At 39.3% G+C, this 26,015-nt stretch overlaps 1 protein-coding gene across 3 annotated transcripts in view; it reads right to left on the reverse strand.

The window, feature by feature from the left end:
- GAB3 (GRB2 associated binding protein 3) overlaps positions 1–23,897 on the reverse strand; it is a 92,883-nt gene extending 68,986 nt beyond the window's left edge. For 2 of the 3 annotated variants that reach the window (XM_044764182.2, XM_044764180.2), the window contains exon 1: positions 22,646–23,892. In XM_044764182.2, coding sequence (XP_044620117.2) covers positions 22,646–23,098 — 453 coding nt within the window. In that variant the 5' untranslated portion in view covers positions 23,099–23,892. Of the gene's footprint in view, positions 1–22,645 lie in introns of all 3 variants that reach the window. The other variant, XM_044764184.2, reaches the window with a different exon arrangement.
- Between the last annotated feature and the right edge of the window lie 2,118 nt (positions 23,898–26,015).

Here is a 26,015-nt window from a genome sequence, read left to right on the forward strand (position 1 = left end):
CAGTTATGAGCGTTATCTGTTTTTTAAAGTTCAAAAGATCTCAAATACAAAAACTTTCTGAGTCAAGCATCTGTCTTGGAGGTAATTATCTGACAATACATTTCATTTCTTTCATATTTGCTTTATAATATCAATCAGGATAACATTTTAGGGGCTAAGCCTTTGAACAGTACACTTTTTGGCAAGGCAGTGCTAGGATTCTCATTTGGTGTGAAAATTTGGGTGGAGTAAAATTACTCCTTAAACTTCAGTTTAAATTCTACTTACACCGTTCTCATGGCCAAAGACCCCAAACCACTGATTTCTTGTCAGCACTGAAAGCCACAACATAACAGACTCGCTTCTTGTGAAATAGGAACTGGTGATGATGAACCGAAACAACTACCAAAAAGGAGGCCTGGGAGGGGATCACAAAACAGCCCATCAGGGGACCTAGCTGGCATGTTGCTGCTGCTGACTTTTAGTAAGTAATAGCAAGGCATTTATCTCAGTGTAAAGCAAGGCAAAATTCTTATCTGTAAAGAAAGCAGAATAAGCTGAGTTACCTGAATAGAAAGTCTCTAGTGAAAGGCTTTGCTAAGTACTGGGGATATAGATATGAGTAAGTCAAACAAACAAAAACACTGCAGCATGAGAGACGTGAAGAGAGGGAGGATGGGCAGGTTTCACCCACACACTTTCCAGGTCACTAAGCTGGACATATGAAGCTCTCCTTGGCAGTAAGACAGTGCATTTTCAGGCACTGGACACCAACTCACAAGGGAAGAAACCCCGACTTTGATGTCATTCACTCCAGGTCTTCGGGAGATGACACTGAGCAAGTCCACCACAGCCCCTGTGCTCACAGGCTCACAGTGCAGGGAGGGAGGCAGACAAGTAACCGAGGGGGTGCTCAACAAGGGAAGGGAACCACCTTTGATCCATGTTTCCACTCTAACACCCACCCTTAGCTACTGAGACAGCAGATGTGGAGCCACCCCAGCCAGGGCTTCCCAGCATGCTTCAGGGCTGGGTTACACAGGGCTTTTGGGCACAGCCAGCTTGACACAAGTTTGGAGGCCGTCCCCATTCTAAAATTATAAAAAATATTTTTCTACATTTTCTTTTAATCTTTTATGTTTAACATTACATGAATATAACTATGAGATGCTGAACAAGCCACAGAAATTATAAATGAAGAGATTTACAGATTTGCTTACAAAAAATCAAAAATATCTACACAGTGAGAGACCCCTTGAACAAAGTTGAGATAATTAATACGTAGGGAGCTACAATTTAATAAACGAGACACACAAGGAGCTTCCATGAAATATTAAGGTAAATATAAGTGACCTAATAGGAAAAATGGGCAAAACATATGAATAAGTATTTCACAGAAGAAGAAACAAATGGCCCCAAGTCATATATCCAGAAATTACTAATTAAAACTGTGATACCTTTGCCCAGCAGATTGGCAAAAAACTTTCAAACATGTGCGCAATGATGTATATTCATGGATGTTGATGTCATTATTTATATTGGCTAAAAATCGAAAAGAAACTAAATATCCATCAAAAGGTTGAATAAATTATGGTATGAATATACTAACCACACATATACCCCTCTCCACCACAGCCCACTCTCATCCCTTTGTTGTGACTCTTTAAGCTCCATTTCTCTTATCTCATTTACAAGTCTGAGTGAAATGAAAAGTAAAGTTTATAATTCCAAAATAAAAGCAAATTTTCAAAAAAAAATTGGGCAGAGGCTGTTCACAAGACATCTTTCTATAATGTAGCCCCTGGGGCAGTTCCTTCCTTCCACAGGCTTCCAAATCTCAGTATATGGCAACTCCATCTCTCTTCTCTTTCACTGCCACACTTCTGCCATCCTCCTACCCATTTCTTCCTAAACCACTAATATTGGGAATCAGCTTCACCAGAAAGAGTAGGAAGCCCCACTTTGGCCTCAAGCCCAAGTGGCTTTCTCTACTTCAGCTTGTTTCAGCGATAAAACAGCTGTTTCGCATCCATCTGCCTTGTCTTGTGCTCCTTTGCACTTCCTTGTCTGTGCTCCGTCAGAGCCCTGGGAAGAGGAGGGCTGACTGGCACTCCCCCTGCCAATGCAGACTCTACCTGTGCTCCCCTCTTAGCTCTCTCAGCTTCACAGCACCTTTCCTTTTCCTCTCTAACTGTGGGAATCTCCTAAAGTCCTGTCCTAGGTCCTTTTCCTTCTTACTCATCACATTCTCTTTGGATAGTCTCATCCACCCTATGATTTCAGCTACTACCTATACCCTAGTGACCACCAAACCTCCATCTCAGGCCCAGGTCCACTCCTGAGCTCTGGACAAATTTACCCAAATGATTGTTACAGGTCCCACAGTTACTTTACACTCAGTATGCCCCCACCTGAATGTGCCAGCTGCAAGGACTTGCCCCCAGATGAAGGTCATTTCTCTCATGCTCCCTCTCACAGTGCTTATATGATATAATCAGGATCCAAAAAGATCTTGACAGACTGGCATGAAGGACAAATTGCAAACAAGAAGAAATTTAACAGTAATAAATGTAAGGTCCAGTTCCCAGGCTTAAACAAAACAAAACACCAACAGCACAAGAATAGACTGGAGAAAAGATAGCTTAGCAAAAGCACAGAGGAAAACTAAGTTCACTTGACAGGAAGCTCAATGTGAGTCAACGGTGCAGTGTGGCTGCCAGAACAAAGCTAATGGAATCTCCAGCTGCCTTCTCAGAAGCACAGCGTCCAGATGAAGAGTGATCATCTTGTTCTGCTCTGCTCTGCCCTGGACACTGTAAATATGGAGTTTAGTCAGTTCTGGTATCAGTTCAGAGGAGGTGTATCAAGATGATATGGAAACTCAAAAGGAATGGCTGAATAAACTAGCAACCTTTATATTGGATATTTGCAGGGTCCTCAAGGTGAAAAAGAATGAGACGTGTTCTGTGTATTTTGAAGCAGTAATACCAGGATCAGAGTCTCACGGTCAGAGCTATCGCAAAATTATTTGGGAAGCATGTTATGTAACCAGTTTCCTGTCACCGAAAGTGTCCAGATAACAAATGACTGGTCAAAAACGTGGTCAGCAGTTACTTAGATTATCTTTAACATCCCTTCAAATCACTAAAGTTTACAGTGCTGCACTGCAGCTGGGGTTGCTAGGCACCCTTTTCAATGTCCCCTCTCTCTCACATACCTTTTAATTAAGCAATCAACAAGTCCCATGGATTATTTCTCCAAAATCATTGTCATATTTTTCCCTTCTGCTGCATTCCCATTAATGCTCTTTCTTTTCCAGTCTCCCTTACAGCTAGAATAAAGATTTTGTAGTCTTTCTTGACAGTTTAGCCTCAAGATGCTTCTGCAGATGCCACAACTGTTTTTTAGTGACCTAATTAAATGATCATGTAGTTACCTGGGATGATGTGCCCATTGAAGATAAGGGTTTTGGGGGGTGGGATGGGGAGAGGGAGCTCAGTGTTCACTACCACAGAACAGCAATGAAGGGCATAAGGCATTCTAGGACTCTGAGGTAGGCATTTGCTTCCAAATGCGCTGGAGAACTTAAAGATGACAAGCTCAAAGACCTATATTCTTGGCTCAAAGCACGGTTGAAAAAGTAGATTTTCTATGACAGTGCTAAAAGACTGTCTCACATCTTACAGTTACAGGCTGAGACAGCCCAAAACAAACCCCAGAGTTTAACATTGCAAGGTGCCAAATTATTCTACCAGGTCTTATAGATGAGAGCAAGAGCATGCTTAAGAGCGACTGGGATCCTGAGAACTGCAATGGAGACATCTGAGGGCATTTGGATGACTCCAAATACCCTAATCTCCCAGCCCCCAAAACCCACTAGTAGGACCACCAAGGAGACAGACTCCTCAGAAATGAGTGTTTAGGTCGTCTCACCAGGTAAAGAACCTTGATCAGCTGAGGTATTGGCTGAGCCGAAGGCGAACAGGAATTCAGGACTACAGTGACCATTCATATGTTCTGCCTCGCTAGGACAGTTTGCTGATTTTCTTTTCCTTTCCTCTTTATTTTCCCTACTGTTTTACCCAAGATGTGTTGGTGGTAGTGAACTTTACAGTTTAATTCACAACTTATAGTCTCTTAGGTAGGCTCATGACAAGTGGCACCCCTCAGCCTGTTTGACACAAGAGAGAAGGAACAGATAGCCAGTAGTGGCAGCGGATTTCTCACCAGAACTAGTTCTGAGTTGTGGTTTGGGGCGTTTTCCCCTGGCCGTTTAACCTCAAAGTCAGTTCTCCAACACTCTCAACATTTCTGTGAGCTACCCAATGTCATTTTAATAAGCTCCTTTTCTGCTTAAATCAGTCATGGTCAGCTTCTGTTGCTTGCGAATTAAAATCCTGACTGGTACAACATCTAGATGGAGTTTGGGTCAGTCTCAGTTTCCCAAGCTCTAAAATACACCAGAGTCCAAGGAAGGAATTAATAAATAGAAAAACAAAAATTAAAGAGTTAGAAAAATTAAAAAGTAAAACTAATTAATAATCAAAAAGCTCACTCACTGCAAAAATAAAAATCAATAAAATAGAAAAACCACCAGCTAACCTAACCAACAGGCGAAAAGGAGATAGAGCACAAATTCACAATGACAAGAAAGAAATACCTCTAAGAAGAGTAGGAAATAAATTTAAGAATCATAAGAACCATTTTGTAAAATTATATGGCGATGGATTCGATGGCCAGGATGAAACAGATACTTTTCCAGGAAAAATATAATTTACAAAACTGACTCAGGGAGAGATAGACTAAACAGATCAATTTCCATAAAAGAAATAGACAAAGTTGACAAAGATCTAAACACACACAAAAAGCACCAGATACAGTTTAGAGGAGAATTCTGCCAAAATTTTAAAGCGCTGTTAATTCCAGCTCTACTTAAAATATTCTAGAATATGGCAAACTTCCAAATTTTTATATGAACCAAGTATAACATTTATACCAAAATCTGCCAAAGATTGTACAGCAATAAATAAAGCCAAAGACCAATCTCACTTATGAATATTAATTCAAAAATCCAATATAAAGTATTAACATGCAAAAGCCAAAAACAATAAAAAAAATATACCCTGTCCAACTGGGGTTTTTTCCAGAAATGTAAAGGTGGTTCAATATTAGATAATCTATTAATAGAATTCATTGCTTTGCTAGATTCAATGAAAAAGTCATATGATTATCACTAGAAATGCTGAAAACTTTTTCTTTTTTTTGCTGGGAAAGGTTCACCCTGTGCTGACAACTATTGTCATTCTTCCTCTCTTTTTCTCCCCCCTCCCCAAAGCCCCAGTACATAATTGTATATGCAGGTCTTTCTAGTTCTGTGTGAGCCACCACCACAGCATGACTACTGACAGAGGAGTAGTGTGGTTCCATGCCTGGGAACCAAATCCAGGCTACCAAAGTGGAGTGCGCCAAACTTTAACCACTAGGCCATCAGGGCTGGCTCTGAAAACTTTTTAATAAAATTCAACAATGATTTTTGATGAAAAAACACTCAGTAACACAGAATATTTCAACTAACATGAAAAAAATATATTCTCCTAGCCCCAAAGCCAATATCTTTCTTTTTTTAAAAACAGCTTTATTGAAGTACAATTGACATACAGAGAACTGCACATAATTAACGTGTACAATTTGATGAGTTTGGATGTATGCAAACACCCAGGAAACCATTACCACAATCCAAGTAATAGACATATCTATCACCTCCAAAAGTTTCCTTGTGTCCCTTTGTGTGTGTGTGTGTGTGTGCATGTGGTAAGAACGCTTACATGAGATCTATCCTCCTGATAACTTTTCAAGTGCATAATATAGTATTGTTGACTATAGGCACTATGCTGTACAGCTGATCTCTAGAACTAATTTATCTAGCATAACTGAAACATTATACCAATATGATCCAGTAATCCCACCTCTGGGTATATACTTGAATTGAAATCAGCATCTCAAAGAGATATTTGCACTCCCATGTTTATTGCAGCATTGTTTACAATAGGCAAGATATGGAAACAATCTAAATGTTCACTGATGGATAAATGGATAAAGAAAATGTGGTATATCCATACAATGGAATATTACTCAGCCTTTAAAAAAAAGGAAATCCTGCCATTTGTGACAACATAGATAAACCTGGAGGACATTATGCTAAGCAAAATAAGCCAGACACAGAAGGACAAATACTGCATGATTCCACTTATAAGAGGTCCCTAGAGTAGTCAAATTCATAGAAGCAGAGAATAGAATGGTGGTTGCCAGGGAACCAGGGGAGGAGGAAATGGGAAGATGTTGTTCAATTGGTGTAAAATTCTAATATCTTCCTTAATAGGAAAACATTGATGGCATGCCTATAAAAGTCAAGATAAAAATAACACTGCCTATTATCAGTACTACCATTTCACATTGGGGTGTTAAAACACATTTGGACAAGAGGGAAAAAATGAGATACATAAGAATTGAAAAAAAAAAGGTAAAACTCTACTTGGGATGACATGATTATATACTCAGGAAACCCAAGAGAATCAACTGAAAAACTACTACAAAAAGTAAGAGAACTCAAAAGTATGAGGATAGAATATTAACATGTGGAAATTATATTGGACACAACTTTGTGCATCCCAAGATGAATTTGGCCCCACCTGCCTTCCAGGCTTTATCTGCTCACTCAGTGAAGAGCTATGGCCTTTGCTGAGGGTCCCTCCCATCTTGCCTAGTTTGGCCTTGTTGGACAAAGACTGGGCTCTGGTGTAGCTTCTATTATGTCTGCCATGGCAGAAGCCACTGCAGCTCCTATGCCCAGGCCCAATCCAAATGAACCCTCAAATGCTTTAGTTCCTTCCCACACTTCTGGATTCAGATGAAACACCATGCCACAGAATATGGGATCTGGCTTTCCCAGGGGCTGTCCAGAGGGCCAATGAGAGACAGGAGCCATAAGGGAACTGGCAGATAAATTTATCTCCCTTCCTTGCTGCAAAAGACCATTTCAAGCTGGAGTAGTTCTACAGAGCCTGTCCCAATACATCCAAATGACCCAACAACAAGTTGTGTTTTCTCATGAAGCTGTGACCAATTGAGTAATGCACCAATTTATATTTCCTTTCCTTCTTTCCCTTTTCCCATCACTTCCGCTGCACTGAGATTACAACCTCAACAAAGCATTGGCAAATAAGCTTCAACTCAAGTTCTGTTTCCTAACAAACTCAGGCAAAGACAGAAGTTAATAGCCTTATAAACACAAACAACAATCAGTTACTAGGTATAATGGAGAGAAACTCCCATTTACAATAACAACAAAACTGGAAAAAATGCTAAGCATGAGATTACTAAGAACTATGTAAAGACCAATATGAAGAAAACCTGGAAATACTCCTGCAAGACGTGAAAGCAGACTTGAACAACTGGAAAGACATATCATATTCTTGGATAGAAAGGCTCAATGTCATAACTATGGTTATTCTCCCTAAGTTAATCCAGACATCTAACATAACCTCCTCCCCAAGAATAATGGGGTTTCTTTTTAAACTAAGCTACCTGATTCTAAAGTTCATGAGGGAAAATAAAAATCAAAACAGCCAGGAAAACTCTGAAAAGGAGAACAATGAAGGCTGACTAGCCATACCAATCCTAAAGTCAACTCCCTAACTACAACCGTGTAATCATGGCCTGTGACTAGACAGAGAGACAAATGGAAGAGAACAGAAAGGCCAGAAAATGAACCAGAAATAAATAAGGGAATTTCACACATGATGAGGAAGGGCAGCTTCTCAAATCAGATCCATTCTTTACGTCTGCACCAGGATAAACACCAAATGGATCACAAAGATAAAGGTAAAAAATAAAACCATACAAGCACTAGAAGAAAGCACAGGTGAATTCCTTTAAACCCAGGGAGTGGAAAAAGCCTTCCTAATTTGACTGAGAATCCAGAAGCTGCAAAAGAAAATACTGACACAATTTACTAGATACAATTTTTTTCTGCACACACACACACACACACAAATAACATAAGCAAAGTCAAATACAAATGACAAACTGGGAAAAATTATATACAACTCTTCTCACAAAGGACTAAATCACCTCCAAGAAATCGAGACTAAAATGACCAACAATGGAGGAAGAGCACACAGGTCACAGGAAAAGCAATAAAAAGATCCAGAAATGTTCAACCTCCCCTGAATAAAAAACCGTTTCTCATCTATTGATGGCAAAACCCCCAAAGCTTAACAACACATTCTGTTGGCAAGGCACTATTTACATTTTTTGGTAGGAATGCAAAATGGGACATTTGGTAACACCTACTAAATTTGTAGTTTCACAGACCCAGCGACCCCAGCTCTGGGAATCATACAGACATACTAGCACAAGTACAAATGTTACATATACGGTGTTATTACTTGTGACAATCATTGTAATTTCATAAGAATGGAACCAACTCAGACGTCCAAAATGGGGAACTAGTTGAATAAACATGGTATAGCCACACAACAGGGTATTATACAGTAGTCGAAAACCGTGAGGATCTCTGATCACTGACATGGAAAGAATTCTAGAATAAATTCTTTTTTTTTTTTCAGAACTTTAAGATCTACTCTCTTAGAAACTTTCAAATATACAATTCAGTCTTATTAACTGTAGTCACCATGCTGTACATTATATCCCCAGGACTTATTTATTTTATAACTGGAAGTTTTTACCTTTCAATTCCCTTCACTCATTTCCCCCACCCCTCAAACCCCACCTCTGGCAACAACCAATCTGTTCTCTGTATCTACGAGTTTGTTTTTTATTTTCAGATTCCACATATAAGTGAGATCATATAGTATTTGTCTTTCTCTGTCTGACTTATTTCACTTAGCATAATACTTTCAAGGTTCACCCATGTTGTCGCAAATGGAAGGATTTCCTTCTTCTTTGTGGCTGAATAATATTCCATTGTGTGTATATATATACATATCATCTCTATCCATTCATCCATCAGTGGACACTTATGTTGTTTCCATGTCTTGGCTACTGACAGTAATGCTGCAATGAACATGGGGGTGCAGACATCTTTTCAAATTAGTGTTCGTTTCCTTTGCATATATTCCCAGAAATGGGATTGCTTGATCTTATGGTAGTTCTATGTTTAATTTTCTGAGGAACCTTCAGACTGTTTTCCATGGTGGCTGCATCAATTTACAGTCCCACCAACAGTGCACAAGGGTTCCCTTTTCTCCACATCCTCTCCAACACTTGTCATCTCTTGTCATTTTGATAACAGTCATTCTAACTGGAATGAGGTGATATCTCATTGTGGTTTTGATTTGCACCTCCCTGAGGATTGGTGATGTTGAGCACCTTTTCATGTGCCTGTTGGCCATCTGTGAATGAACATATGAACAGACTAAGATACAGAATGGTATATAGAGGAAGAAAACTTTTGTGTAAGAAAGGGGGGACTAAGAAGCTATATATGTATTTACTTGTATTTAGATAAAGAAATACTGGAAGGATGAAGGTACCAACTAATAAAAATGGTTACTTGAGGGGTAAGAGCAATTGAGATGGATAAATACAGAGGTGAGGGTGAAATTACGCATATTTTAAATATATTTTTATTTTTGAAACATGGAAATGTATTTACCTATCCCATAACAATTTAAAAACTCAGACAAAAAGTATAAGAATTGACAGGAAGATCAACCAAATAAAACTGCCTCAAAATAGACCCAAGTAAGAATTTAAGATTTACATTGCATTTAAAATTATATTATAGAAACAGAAACACAAATGGCTTTTATATATGAAAAGATGCTCAAATTCACCAATAAAGAAATTCAATTAAAACAAAATACCGAAAAAGAGTACCATTTATCAACTATTGACTTTGCAAAGATCAAAACATTTGATAACACCCTATATTTGAGGGGTTGCAGAGGGACAAGCACTTTGATGCACTGTTGCTGGGACTGAAAATTGGCAGCTGCTCAAGATGACAATTTGATATCTATAGGCATTTTACCCTCACACACACTTTGGCTCAGCAATTCCACTTCTAAGAATTTTTTTTACAAGCATGACTACAAAGACCAATGTATAAAGATATTCACTGCAGCATGAGACTGGGAAACAAGAAAAAGCCCATCATGGTATCTCCATACAGTGAAATATTATGAAGCTGTTAAAAATAATGAGAATTATCTATATGTGCTGATATGGAGCAATCCCTGAAATATATTGTTAAGAAAGGGGGTTATTAAATAGTATGCACTATTATAAAATAGTATGCTATCACTTGTGAAAAAAATATGCTTGTATATGCATGAAATATATCTGGAAGGAAAATCAAGAAGCTAGTCCCAATGACTGCAGCTGGAGAGAGAAACTGAGTAGCTAGGATAAAGGAGAAGGAAGGAAACTTACTTTTCACTGTATACACTGTAATACTCTTCGATTTTGAACCGTGTGCATATATTCCTTGAAAATACACTCTTTCTGGCAACATATAAAGAAAATATGTATAGAGGAAGGGCTACTCAACAAATGGTGTTGGATCAGTTGTTTAACTATTTGTAAAATAAAGGTATACCCTCAACTTACACTAATATAAATACCAACGGAACTAGAGAAATAAAAGCGAAAAAAAAAAAAAAAAAAAAGAAACCAGCCAAGGTAATGGTGGCTGTGTAAACCTGAAACTTCTAACATATCCTCCAGACATAACTCAGAGGCTGAGATCATCTGAATTTCAAAAGCTCAGAACAGAAATGAATAAATACCAAGAAGAAATAAAATAATAAAACAAGAGTTTATTAAACTCAGAAAAGAAATAGAAGTGGTTTCCATTTCTGCCTAGGATATAGAAAGTTGCAAAGAATATCCCTTCCACCCTGACAAGAAAAGCTGGACAAGACATAGAATCTTCACTTTCTTGAGCCCATCAGAAAGTTGAGGTCACAAGGCACCAGGGTAGAGGGAACTCGTAGTGGCAAGCTCCCTTTGTGGTGATTCTAATGGAGACTTGCAGTTGCTATGAGAGCCTACACTCCAGAAGATAAACTAGCCAACCCAGGTCCCTGGCCTTCCTCTTCACCATAACAACAAGAAATAGGCTCCTGTAATTAAAACAGATATTTGTAAACAGGATTCTCATTTTACCTGAAGAAATTCACTATTCAATCTAGAACAGAATTTCTCACTCTTGGCACTATTGACCTTTTGGGCCAAATTCTTTGTGGTGGGGGCTGTCTTGTGCATTGTAGGACATTTAGCAGCATCCCGGGTCTCTACTCACTAGATTCTAGCAGAACCCTCACTACCAGTTGTAACAACAAAAATGTCTCCTGACATTGCCAAATGTCTCCTGGGAACAGAGTTAACACACTTATATTAAAAAATTATTTGTTTTTATTATCTGAAATGCAAATTTAACTTTTTTTTGCTGAATATGGCATCCCTACCTGGGGGGCAAAATCTCACCCCCACTGAGAACTGATCTAGACCCTCAAACACAAACATGAACAGACAACCAAGAATCATCAAGCATTAGAAGAATACAAAACCAAAATCAAAAAGCTCTTCTTCAAATACGGTAAATATATTCCTTCTGCCTCAGGGCCTTTTCACTTTCTGTTCCCTCCTTCTAGATACCTGTCCTCTAAATATCTGTATGGATGTAAGGGAGGAAGCCAGGATTTAATAAATATGCTAGGGAAAACTCTCACAAGATGGTGAGATATCCAGAAAAGAGGGGCAGGCTTATGTGAAAAGGAAATAGTTCTTAAAAATAAAAAGCATGACTACCAATCAGTGGGCTGACCAGCAGAATGTTTACAACTTAAGAGTAAATCAGTGAGCTAAAAGCTTGACCTGAGAAGGTCTCTCAGAACATTGAGCAAAAGGCCACAATGATAGTAAGTATGAGAGAAAGGTTGGGATGTATCTGGAGAGTAGATCTAGATTATACCAGTTGTTCATCCACTGTTTCTCAATCCCAAGACCACCCCCTACACTCTTCTCTGATTCTAGAACCGGGGTTCTACCAACCTCATTTCTCAGACTTGCTTGCTGGCTGTCTTCCTGTTGGGTTCTGCTAATGAGAAACACTGGTAGAAGATTGTAAGGCAGGAAAAAGGGAGAAGGGACTCTCAGGATCCATCAGCATCCCTCCAGTGGCAGAAGACAACACCAGCTCCAGCTGCCAGCTTCATCAGGGCCCCCTGAAGCACCAGTACTAACTGCATAGCAACCTCTCCATCAAAAGTCAGAGCAATAGATGCGTGACTACAGCTACCCCTCCTCCAAGTTCCTAGGTTCTGGTCACGCCACCCTTCACCTTTATGTGTGAGTTTTTGCAATAGTAGCTGCTTTCTGTAGTTACTAATATCTGGATGCTCCCTTCTTGCTCTTTCAGCCTTCTAATACCTGCGTAAACCATACCCTGTATTGAATCATTTCTGTTGAATACCTAATGTGGCTTCTCTTTTCCTGTCTGGAGCCTAACTGATACAGCGTTTGGTGCCAGAAGTAGTCCTAGGAAATAAACCCTTACAATGACCTTGAACAACAGACAAATTCAGAGCAAAGAATAGTACCAGAAATAAATAAGGTCATTTCATAATGATAGAGGGGTTAATTCATCAAGATAAAATAACAATCCTAAATGCATATAAAACTCATAACAGAGCTTCAAAATATATGAGGCAAAAACTGGTAAAACTTCAAGGAGAAACAGACAAATCTACAATTATAGTCTGAGATTTAAATACCTCTCTCTCAATAACTGGTAAAACAGGAAGACAGAAAATCCACAAGGATATAGAACTAAACAACACTATCAACCAACTTGACCTAATTGATATTTATAGAACACTCCATCCAACAACAAAATGTACATTCTTTTAAAGTGCACACAGAACATTTACCAAGATAGACAATATGCTAGGTCAAGTCTCAACAAATTTATAAGACTTCAAGTTATACAAAGTATTTTGCCTAACTACAATGAAATGAGATTAGAAATCAAAAACAGAAATATATTTGGAAGTTAACACACTTTTAAGTAACACATAGGTCACAGAGGAGATAACAAGGGAAATTAGAAAATATCTTGAAGAAAACAAAAATGAAAACACAAGATACCAGAATTTGTGGAATGCCACTAAAGCAGTGCCAAGGGGGAAATTCATAGCCTTAGTGTCTATATTAGAAAATAAGATTTCAAATCAATGGCCTCAGGTTCCACCTTAAGTGAATTTCAGAAAGAGCACTGGCTGTCATGCGGTCAATTCTAAGGGAAAGAAGTCAGACACAAAAGACCATATATTCTGTTGTTCCGTTTATATGAAATCACCAGAAAAGGTAAATCTATAGAGACAGAAAGCAGATCAATTGTTGCCTGGGGCTGGAGATAGGAGTGGGAATTGACTGCAAACAGGCCAAGGGAATTTTTTGAGGGAATAGAAAGGGTCTAAAACTGGACTGTAGTAATGGTTGAACAACTATAGATTTACTAAAAATCATCTAACTGTACACTTACAATGGGTGAATTCTGTAGTATGTATGTGTGTATGTATGTGGTGTGTGTGTGTGTGTGTGTGTGTGTGTGTGTGTATACCTCAATAAAACTGTCTTTTAAAACCATTGTAATGTGTGGGAATGTGTTCTAAGGACGTTAGGCCAAGGAAGATGGAATATAATATTGGATCAAGCTAAATGTATTGATATGGATACGCTTACCAAAGACTCTAGATTTAATGTGTTAGCTCAAGCGCTTAAAGTGTTCTAACAGTTTGCCTGACTAAAACATGAACTAAATGGTGGCTACATTCAATGAGGTTGTGATACCAGAATTTCCTTGTCAGTATGTAAAAGGAAAAATACAAAGGCATAGGGAGATAGAAAGATGTAGTAGATTTCCCATGTGTGATCTCTTCACTCACCCATCCCCACTATAGCTCCTGAAAGAGTATTTTAGGGAGGTCAGGTAATAAATGAAGTTTTGACCTAATTCCATCTTCAAGTGGGCCCAACGAGTCTATGGCCATTTCTCCAGTTGTTGAATGCATAATTGGAACAGACATCCCTGGCAACTGATCAAATTCCCACATCAGCCTTCTGGCCTGTGGAGTGATGGCTGTGATAGTAGGAAGGGCAAAACTCACTGGAACTCACCACACACACTACTGGAATAGTAATTCAAAATCAATACTGCATGTTTGGGGAAATGCAGAGATTAGCCACCATGAAAAACTTGAAAGATGTAGGGCTGGTGATTCCTATCACATCCCCATTTGACATGCCTGTTTGGTCTGTGCAGAAGGTGGATGGATCTTGAAAAACATATTATCATAAATTTAACCCAGGATTGATGTTAATTGCAGCTGCTCTTCTAGACAGAGCCTCTTCGTTAAATCAAATCAACATAGCTCTGGCATCTGGTATGCAGCTATTGATCTGGCAAATGCTCTTATCTCTACATCAACTTGCAAGGATCAGCAGAAACTTCACTTTCAACTGGCAGGAACAACAGTACATCTTTACGATCTTGCCTTTGTGCTATGAAAGTCTGCTGTTCTCTGCCATAATCTAGTCTGCAGAATCAGTGATCACCTTGACATTTCACAGAACATCACATTGGTCCACTACATTAATGACATGATGCTGATTAGACCTATTAAGCACAAAGTAGAGAGCGCCTTTGCTTAGTAAGACAATGCATGCCAGAAAGTGTGAAATTAACTCTACAAGTTTCAGGAGTCTGGCCCCTAAGTGAAATTTCTAGGGGCACAATGATTTGGAGCATGCTATCCCCTTCAATGTGGAAGAGAAGTTGCTGCAATTTTCATTAGCAAACAAGGACATTTAGATAATTATTATAAATATGTCCCACATGTTCAAGAAGGTAGAGGGAAGCACAAGCATGTTAAGGAAAGATATGAAAGATTAAAAAGACAGAAAGTGAACTTCTAGAGAAGAAAAATATAAGATTGAGATGAAAAATACATTGAATGGAATTAACAGCAGATTAGACATTGCAGAAGAAAAGATCAGTGGACTTGAAAGACCAAGCAATAGACCACCAACAATGATACTCAGAGAAAAAAAAAATACTGTACAAAAAAGAGCACAGCAACAGTGAGCCATGGAACAACTTCAAGCAGCCTATTATAGGTGTAATTGGAGTCTCCAAATTAAAGGAAAGAGATGACGGAGAGAAAAATATTTGAAGATATAACTATAACCAAGAAATAACTATAGACCCACAGATCCAAGAAGCTCAATGAACCTCAAGTACAAGAAACATGAAAAAAACAACACCAAGGCACATCATAATCAAATTACTAATAACAGCAGCTAGGGAAAAAAAAGACATATTATGTGTAAAGGAACAAAGGAACAATGCACATGAGAAAACAGTGAAGCAACATCTTTAAAATACTCAAAGGGAAAAAAATCAAGCAAAAATTCTTTACCCAGCAAAAATACCATTCCAAAATTGAGGAAAATAAAGATTTTTATACAGACATAAAAACTGAAACAATTCGTCACCGGCAGACTTACAGAAAGGAAAATGATTCCAGATGGCAGTATGGATAGACAGAAAGAAATGAAAAGCAGTGGATATGGTAAACATGTGGGTAAACAAAAAACACATTTTCCCTATGTTTAAAATCTCTTTAAAAGATAATTGTTTAAAGCAGAAAATAACACTGCAGTGTGGGGTTTATAACATGTAGAAGTAAAATGTATGGCAACAGTAGCACAAAGTCTGAGAGAGGGTAAATGGAAGCATACTCTTGTAAGTTTCTTATATGTGAAGTGATATAATATTAATTTAAGGTAGACTATGATCAGTTAAAGATATACACTAAACCCCTAAAGCAACCACTGTAAAAAACACAAAGGGGTATAGCCAACAAAGAAGATAAAATGGAATCATAAAAATTAATTAATTCAAAACAGGGCAGAGAAGAGGGAAAAGGAAAGAAAGAATAAATGAGACAACTAGGAAGATGGTAGAGTGAAAATACAAGATGACCTAAAGTTGAAGGTGATGCAGACATTGAGAAACAAGCTCTGGCAAGCAGCCCCTATCCTAAATAGAAGGCATCACTAGAGGAATTGGCAGAAGACAAAGGAATGACATCTTGAAGGGGCTGAAAGAAAAAAAGTTGTCAAGCCAGAATTCCATGTCCAGTGAAAAGACTTTTCAAAAATGAGAGACAATAGACATTCTCAGACAAACAAAACTGAGAGAATTAATTGCCAGCAGATATAAACTACATAGTATGTTAAAGGAAGTTCCTTCAGGCAGAAGGAACATGACACCAGACAGAAACTTGAACCTACACAAAGAAATGAAGAGTGCTAGCACAACCAGAAGGACCTACAACCAGACTATACAACCATGTACTGGGGGGCTTTGGGGAGAAGAAGGAAAAAAAGGAAGATTTGCAACAGATGTTACCTCAGGTGCCAATATTTAAAAAAGAAAGAAAGAAAGAAAGAAAGAAAGAAAGAAAGAAAGAAAGAAAGAAAGAAAGAAAGAGTGCTAGAAATGGAATAAAGGAAAATAAATTTGATTTTTTTCTCCTTATTTTTATTTTTTTTTTTTTGAGGAAGGTTAGCCCTGAGCTAACTACTGCCAGTCCTCCTCTTTTTTGCTGAGGAAGCCCGGCCCTGAGCTAACATCATGCCCATCTTCCTCTACTTTCTATGTGGGACGCTTACCACAGCATGGCTTGACAAGTGGTGCCATATGTCCGCACCCGGGATCCGAACTGGTGAACCCCGGGCCGCTGAGAAGCAGAATGTGTGAACTTAACCGCTGTGCCACCGGGCCAGCCCCCTCCTTATTTTTAATTGCTTGAAAAGATAACTGATTTTCTAAAGCAAAATTATTAGCAATGTATCATGTGTTTATAGCATATGTAAAAGTAAAATACATGATAAGAATAGCACAAAAAATAGAAGGACAGAATTGGGACTATACTGTTATAATGTCCTTACACTACTCATGGAATGGTATAATATTATTTAAAGAAAGATTCCCATTAAAGATGTATATTTCACACTCTACCGTGACTACTAAAAAATTTAAAAGTTTTGATTGATAAGTTAATAGTGGAGATAGAAATAATAAGTAAGGCTCAACTAACACAAGAGAAGGCAGAAACAAAAGACAAAAGAAACAAAGAATAGATAGAACAAATGGAAAACAGCTAGCAAGATGGTAGATTTTAATCCAAACATTTTCATAATCACACCTTATCTAAATGAACTAAATACACCAATTAAACCAAAGATGGTAGGATTGCATAAAAAAGCAAGACCCAACTATATGCTGTGTATAAGAAACTCTCGTTAAATATAAAGACACAGATAGGTTAGACATAAAAGAATGGAAAAAGACATACCATGCAAGCACATATCAAAAGAACGCTGGGGTAGTTATATTTATACAAGAAAAAGTAGACTTGAGAACAACAAATAGCATCAAGGATAAAGAAAAACATTAAATAATCAAAATGGGGTCCATTCTCCAAGAAAATGTAATAATTCTAAATATGTTTAACAACAGAGCATCAAAATACATGAAGCAAAAACAAATAGAACTGGAAGGAGAAACAGACAAATCCATAGTTGCAAATGGAAACTTACACACTCCTCTCTCAGTAATTGATAGTAAAAGCAAGCAGAAAAACAGTCAGGGTATAGAAATATTGGACAACACTATCAACCAACCTGACCTCATTAACATTTATAGAACATTCCACCCAACAAGAAAAGAATACACATTCTTTTTCAAGTGCACATGAAATATTTGCCAAATGAAACTATATTGTGGCCATAATATAAAATTAACAAATTCTAAAGAATAAAACTCAGAGTTTGTTCTTAGATAATAACAGAATTTAACTAAAAATTAATAACAGAAAGATATCTAGAAAATCCCCAAATATTTGGTAAGTAGACAAAAAACTTCTAAACAACCCTTGGGTCAAAGATGAAATCTCAGGGGATATTGAAGAATATTTTGAAATGAGTAAAATGAAATCACAACATATCAAATTGTGTGGGATGCACCTAAAGAAGTTGTTAGAGGGAAGTTTATAGCATTAAGTGCTTATATTAGAAATTAAGAATGTTCTGAAATCAGTAATTTAAGCTTCTACCTTAAGAAACTAGATAAAGAAGAGATAAACCCAAAGCAACCAGAAGAAAGTAAATAATAAAGATAAGAGAATAAATCAGTGAAATTGAAAGGAGAAAAACAATAGAGAAGATCAATGAAATCAAAGGCTAGTTCTTAGAAAATATCAGGAAAATTGATAAAATTCTAGCCAGACTGATCAGGAAAAAGAGAAAAAATAAACTACAGTATCACACATGAAAGAGGAGGCATCATTACAGATCCTACAGACATTAAAAGGATAATAAGGAAATATAATGAACAACTTTATGCCAATAAATTCAAGAACTTAGATGAAATAGAGAAAATCCTTGAAAAACATAAACTACCAAAGCTCATTCAAGAAGATATGGATAACCTGAATCGTCCTATATCTGTTAAAGAAATAGAATTTGTAGTTAACCATCCTACAAAGAAAAGTCCAGGCCCAGACGGTTTCAATGGTAAATTTTATGAAACATTTAAGGAAAAAGGAATACCAATTCTACACAACATCTTTCAGAAAATAGAAGAGGGGTGAACAACACCAAGTTCATTTTATGAGGCCAGCATTATGCTAATATCAAAACCAGACAAAGATAGCACAAAAGAAAAACTACAGAACAATATCCTTTGTGAACAAAGATGCAAAATATTAGCAAATTAAATCCAGCAATAAATGAAAAGGATATCACAACCAAGTGGAGTTTATCCTAGGAGATCAAGGCTGGCTCAAGATTGAAAAATCAATCAGAATAATTCACCATAGTAAGAGACAAAAAAAGAAAATCATATTATTATTTTTTATTGATGCAGGAAAGACATTTAACAAAATTCAATTCATGATAAAAAGCCTCAGCAAACTAGCAGTATACGGGAACTTCCTCAGCTTGATAAAAGGCACCTACAAAAAGTCTACAGCTAACGTATTTAAAAGGCGAAAGACTGAATGCTTTCCCTCTTGCATCAGGAAAAAGTCAAGGATGTCTGCTCTCATCATTTCTACGCAACATTGATAGCACCACAGGTTCTAATTATAAACAAGGCTACTAGAACTAATAAGCGAGTTTAGCAAAGTTTCAGGATACAAGGATGATATACAAAAATCAATTGACAAACTAACTGTAAGGGACCTCGAATCGCCAAAACAACTCTGAAAAGAAAAACAAAGTTGGAGGGCTAAAACTGCCTCATTTCAAGAATTATTGTAAAGCTATTGTCACCAAAACAGCATGGTATTAGCATAAAGATGAACAAAGAGATCAATGGAACAGATTAGAGAACACAGAAATAGACCTACATAAATATGACCAATTGATTTTTAACAAAATTGCAAAGGTAATTCAATGGAGTAAAGACAGTCTATTCAATAAAAGGTACCGGAACAAATGGAATCGGTTTGCAAGAAAATGAACCACAACATAAACCTCACATCTTTTACAAAATTTAACTCAAATGGATCGTTGATCTAAATATAAAATGTAAAATTACAAAACTTTTAGAAAAAAACATAGAAGAAAGTCTTCAGGATCTAGGGCTAGGTTAAAAGTTCTTTGATTTGACACTAAAAGCATGATTCATAAAAGAAAAATTGATAAATTGGACTTAAAATTTTAAAATCTTTGTTCTACAAAATATATTGTAAAGGGAAGGAAAAACCAGACTATAGACTGATAGAAAATATTTGCAAATTATATACTCAACAAAGAACTTGTATCCAGAGATAGAAACAGTACCTGGCTCTTAGCATTGTTTTGAAGACTAAATGAGATAACAAGAGTAAAGTCCTTATTGTAGGGCCTGGCACATACAACCATTCAATAAATGTGAATTATTATAATTGTATTGTCATTGTTGTTACAGCATTCTTTAAAATTGAGAAAACAAATGCAAGACAAATGTTCATCAGTAGAGAAATTGTTAAATTATGTTACATCTCTTACAAGAAATTTTAAGCAATGGTTTAAAAGAATGAAGTAAATCTTTATGTACTAACCTGGAAAGACGTCCAGGATTCTTTTGAAAAAAGAAAATTGCGGGACAATTTGTATAGTATGATCTCATTTGTGCAAAAAGAAAATTATATCTTTTGTAGAAATTTTTCTAGAATGATACTCACCAAACTGCTAACAGTTGTTATCCCTAGAGAGAGGAGTGGAATGAGGAGAGGTGCACAAGAAGGGTAGGACATGTGGGGAAATTATTATTATTATATTTATCCTTAGATCATTTGAATTTTTACAAGAATATATTCCTATATTATTTGTGAAACAAAAAATACAAAAGAAAAGAATCAACTATCTTTTAAAAGAGCAGTGATAAAAATAAATTTGCCTTGGCTCATGGGTTCAAGAGGATGAAGTACAAGCTTACCTTGGACTGAAAGATTTACCTAAAAACAGACTCAGCTTTCATTTGTAATTTAACAGAACCAAAGGACTGCTGCCTCTTGGCTTAGTTGTGCCACTAACTAGCTTTGTTTTGTAACACAAATGTTAGACTTCTTGAGGACAGGGATCAAGTCTTTTTTTCTGTTTCTGTAGCTTGTGACACAGGGGCTGGTTCAGAGCTGGTGCTCAGTTAAAGGGAGGAAGGAATACCCACTCAGGACAAGATCTAAATTAAAGGTGGCTGTGAGTAATAGCGAGCTGTCCACACTTGGTTGAACTGACACACGATTGCCATCTAGTGTCAACAAGGGATTCCTGCAGAAGTTAGAAATGAGAGGAAACAACTTTTCTTTTGGAGGTGTGCTCCAGGGACATCTTTCAACAAAACAGCATTGACTGTCTAGAAGACTATGACTCTCGTTAGAAAAAGTTCCCAGTCATAGGCTAAAAGGTCAAAGTTTGTCTTGGAGTGTTGGTAAGATGACATCTAGGTACTTTTGTGTCTCGAGTCTCTTCCATCATCACCCCACAATCACATGCCCACGCACCGCTAAGCTGTGCAAAGTTCACACTTGCCACACCTCCATTCCACCCAAAAAGAATGAACCCTGTATGATAATAGGTATACGCATGCATGCCTCCCCAAAGTTGATGAAATGCTAATGAACTTTCCTAAACCAATCTGGTCAGGACAATATACAAAGCAGGACTGGAAAAAATCTTCCATAAACTTTGCCCTACAGGTTCACCATCTTTCTGAATCACCTCCTGGAAAGAGAGTGCCACTCTGAAAATATCTAGTGAACCTTTAAAATGTCTCACATTCCAAAGGGCAACAAGGAAAGCCACTTTGTGACAAAACCTCACCTGTCCATGCATGTCACAGGGAGCAGGTTTTCTCCTCTTGCCTCCTTTGAGTATCAATGAGTCTTCAAAGCAGCTTCACTGTTAGGGAAGCAGCTAGGTGATCCAGAGGCTGAGAAATATTGGACTTTGTGCTTATGGACTTGGGGACTCAAAAATAATGATGAAGGGACACACTGGTGGTTCATCTGAAAAATCTCCGTATGTATAGATCTCTACAACTACATACTAAGTAGAAGAACAACACGCCTCTAAAATGTTGCTCCGCAGAGCAAACAACAAAAGAGAGTGACACTGTCTAGTCCAGGGTCAATGGGGAAAGGTGCCCTGAGCAACTGTATGTTCAGGAAATGCTCCTGTCACATATTCTGGAAGTATTCATTTATGATTAAAGTCTTCTTATAATCCCATATCCTACACTTCCACACTGTATGTGCCTCACAAATGTGGAGAACAAAAACTCTGGTCAAATTTGGCTGAAACGGGGACACCAGTTTTGGAGCATGGTAAACACCAGAGCAGACATGGATAATGAACGTTTGAGCTGTCTGTAATACATTTAAAATGGTAATGGAATGTGTAGGAAGATGTGCTTGTAGGAAGATGTACACTTTCAGGTGTCTCTTATTTCATACTAGCAAAAGTCCACGGTTCCTGCTGGTACTAGAAAAGCGTGGTGTCAGCATAAAGAGTAAGCTCAGAAGCGATACCATGAGAAACGAGTGGAAACGAGTGGAGTCTGTGGAAGGCTCCAGACAGGCGTGTCCGATGACAGCGACACGAGAGAGCACTCCTCACGGTCCAAGGGGAATGCAGGAGCCTCCCTGCCCGCCTGGCCCAGGCAAGCCCCGTCCGGCTGTCCCTCTCCCTTATCCCTTGCCCTGTACTCCCCGCTGGGCAATGGGACTCAGGGCCACTCCCCGCCAGAGACAGGGGCACTCTTTCGAAATGTCTCCCTGGCCGCTCCTGCACCGAGACTGGCGCCTGGCGTTTCAGCCCCAACCCGCCTTCCTCCTCTAGGGTCAGCGGCCCCAGGCCCGCAGCTGGCCGACGCTGGCTCGACGTGCGATTTCGCTTTCCGTCGATCGGCCTTGCCTGCAGCCCCGAGCGCTGGGAGCGGCGGCGTCTGCGGCGCCCAGAGCCCGGGGGCTCCCGGCGGCCTGGGACCCAAGGATGCGAGGCCCGGACGGGCGGCGCCCCTACTCACGTAGCGCTGCAGCTTCCTCTCGGGGGGCGACTTGACGAGCCAGCCCGTGCACACGGCGTCGCCCGCGCTCATCGTGGCCGCCGTCGCTGCTTCCTCCAGCTGGGTCGGCCGCCCGTGGCAGGAGGAAGTCGGGCCAGGGATGCCGGCGGGGCGGGCCCAGCGCCGCCCGCCCAGCGCCGCCCCGAGCAGCCGCTGCGACCCCCCTAGACAGGACAGGCGCCACCGCCCGCGGCCCGGGATGGCAGGAGAAACAAGCGACGGAGCCCGGGGAACCCCCTTCGAACAAGAGAGGAGCTGCCAGCGGCTGTGCCTCCGGAGGCCCCGGGGAGGGCGTCCCGCCCTTCTAACCCAGGGCCGGAGCGAGTGGCCGGTAGCCAGGGCCACCGGAGAGCGCGAGGAAGGAGCCCTGCGACCTAACGGGAGCGCAGTAGGGAACTGTCCCCGGTTGCCCATGCCCCCATCCCTGATAGCCCACGTCAAAAGGGCTGCTCCCCGGGCCTCAGGGTCACAGGAGCCGAAACCTCGGACCCGCAGCACCTGCGATGTATATAGCTAGAAAGAAAGAAAAGCCTGACTCCTCTTTGACTTCCCTGTTCCACACGATCGTTTGCAGAGTAATGGTTCAAAGGGGAGGGAAGTCAGTTACTTGGACCGGGTGGGGTTTATCTCAGAAATAGACTTGCCTCATTCAACATTGGCCACCCCAATATATGTCTCTTCAGCATGAGGATTATTTGAGGCTGATTACTTTTGATAAACTGGGACAGGGAAGGAGGCTCTGAGGAGTGGAACTTGCTTCCCTTTGTTAGGACACATTTACATTTGTAAGGTAAATCTCTATCTGTAAAGGTGCCTCCCTCTCTGTACCAGGAAGAAGAAAGGGGATGACCTTCTCTCTAGAAACTCTTAATCAATGCCAAAGGCAAGGACTTAAATCTGCATTTGTTTATTGTGCTTGTCTGGTAACCTCCTGCAACTGACTTCCCTCCCCCTCCCAACGTTGGCATTTCTTTAAGGATTAAGCATCTATCCTTAGGCTAGGAACTGATTGCTGCGCTCACCTGTGACCACCCAGCTCAAGACAATAGACTTGCCTCCTGCTACGCCCTCCGAGATAGCAGACCACTACCTGCTGTGTCCATCAAGTGCTGTGCCGACAGGGCAATCTTATGACTATTGTGGGAGGGACATTTCAATCATATGTGAAATATCCTGTTTGGGGGTATATAACCACTCTGTGCACCCCACTTCTTCGGTGTCCTTTCTTCCTTCGGGAAGAAAGGCCCCGGGCCATGGTTCTTCATAAAGCTTTGTTTAATTTTCTCTTGCTATTCTGTCTCATGTGAATTTAATTTGTTCTCCGGCCAGACGAACCCACATTTAGGTAGAGGAAAAGTCTTCCCTCTATAGTAGGAATGGGGGGGACCGTCCTCATCTTGTTAAAGAACAGCTACAGAAGATGTATGACTAACATCATACTTAACGGTAAAAAAACTAGACACTTTCCCCCTAAGATTGGGAAGAAAGCAAGGATATCTGCTCTCACTACTCTTATTCAATGTAATATTGTAAGTTCTAGCCGGTGCAACAAGGCAAAAAAGAAAGAAAGAAAGAATGAAAGAAACAAACAAACAAAAGTCACACAGATTGGGAAGGAAGAAATAAAACTGTCTCAATTTGCAGATGATATAGTTATCTTCATAGAAAATCCCAAGGAATCTACAGAAAAAACTCCCATGTAATAAGTGAGTTTTACAAGGTTGCAGGAGAAAAGATCACCACACAAATCTCTTCACACAATTTCAAGGCTTATTATATAGCTACAGTAATCAAGACTGTGTGACATTGTTAGAGGAATAGACATAGATAAAAGGAATGGAATGGAGAATCCAGAAATAGACCCACATAAATTCGCCCAGTTGTTTTTTGACAAAGGTACTAAAGCAATTCAATGGAGGAATGATAGTCTTTTCACCAAGTGGTGCTGGAGAAATTGGACATCCATAGCCAAAAAAAAGAATTTAACCAAAACCTCAACAGCTTATACAAAAATTAACTCAAAATGGATCAGATATTTCTATGCAAAATGTAAAACTATAAAACTTTTAGAAGACAACATAGGAGAAAATATTTGAGACCTAGGACCTGGTGATGAGTTCTTAGACATGACACCAAAAGCATAAAAGAAAAAAGTTGATAAAGTGGATTTTGATGCGAGGTCGGTGAGCCGAGGAGTCGAAAGAAAGATTTCTTGGACTCTCAAGATCTGGCAGTAGTGCTCTTTTATTTAGAGAATAGTGTGCAATAGCATGGGGACAGGACCCATGGGCAGTCAGAGCTGCTGCTGCCAGCATGGGGACAGGACCCATGGGCAGTCAGGCTGCTGCGTGGGGACAGAGCCCACAGGCAGGAGGAGCCGCTGCTGCTGCCCCTGCTACTGCTGCCATGGGGACAGGACCCACGGGCAGTCAGAGCTGCTGCTGCTGCTTCTGCTGCAAACGTGGGTGGACAGTAAGGCTAAATTTAAGGCATAGGTATGAGAGCCATCTCTTTACAAGACAAAGGAAAAAACATGAAAAAAGTTAAAATGGTATCAATGCAGGTGGGGTCTGGCCATTGGGTGGTCCCACAACTTTTACGTAAGAATCAAATCGGATTAAGTAAAGGCCAGAAGCCACCACCCTAAATCAGTTACATGACGTTGCCAGACAGTAACCAACTTAAGTTCTTGCCTTTGGCATTGATTAAGAGTTTCTAGAGACAAGGTCATCTCCTTTCTTTCACAAATGCAAATGTCTCTCAAAGGGCAAGCAAATTCCAATCCTCGGAGCCCGCTTCTCATCTGCAGTTTTTAAAATTAACCAGCCTAAAATAATCCTCGTCAGATTTCATCAAAGTTAAAACTTTTGCTTTACAAAATACCTTGTTAAGAATATAAAAAGACAAGCTACAGGGACTGGCCCCATGGCCGAGTGGTTAAGTTTGCACGCACCTAGCACTGCTCATCAAGCCATGCTGAGGTGGCGTCCCACATAACAGAACTAGAAGGACCTACAACTAGAATATTCAACTATGTACTGGGGGGCTTTTGGGAGAAGAAGAATAAAAACCAAAAAAAGAAGATTGACAACAGATGTTAGCTCAGGGTCAATTAAAAAAAAAAAAAGACAAGCCTCAGACTGGGAGAAAATGCTTGCAAATCACATATCTGCCAAAGGACTCATAACAAGAATATATAAAGAACTCTCAAAACTCAATAGCAAAAAACAAGCAAACAAACACTAATAATCCAATTAGAAAATAGATAAAAGATAGGAAGAGACATTTCACTGAAGAGGATTTACAGATAGCAAATAAGCATTTGGAAAGA

This window comes from Equus asinus, chromosome X (assembly GCF_041296235.1).
Source record: "Equus asinus isolate D_3611 breed Donkey chromosome X, EquAss-T2T_v2, whole genome shotgun sequence".
In the NCBI taxonomy this organism is placed as follows: Eukaryota; Metazoa; Chordata; class Mammalia; order Perissodactyla; family Equidae; genus Equus; species Equus asinus.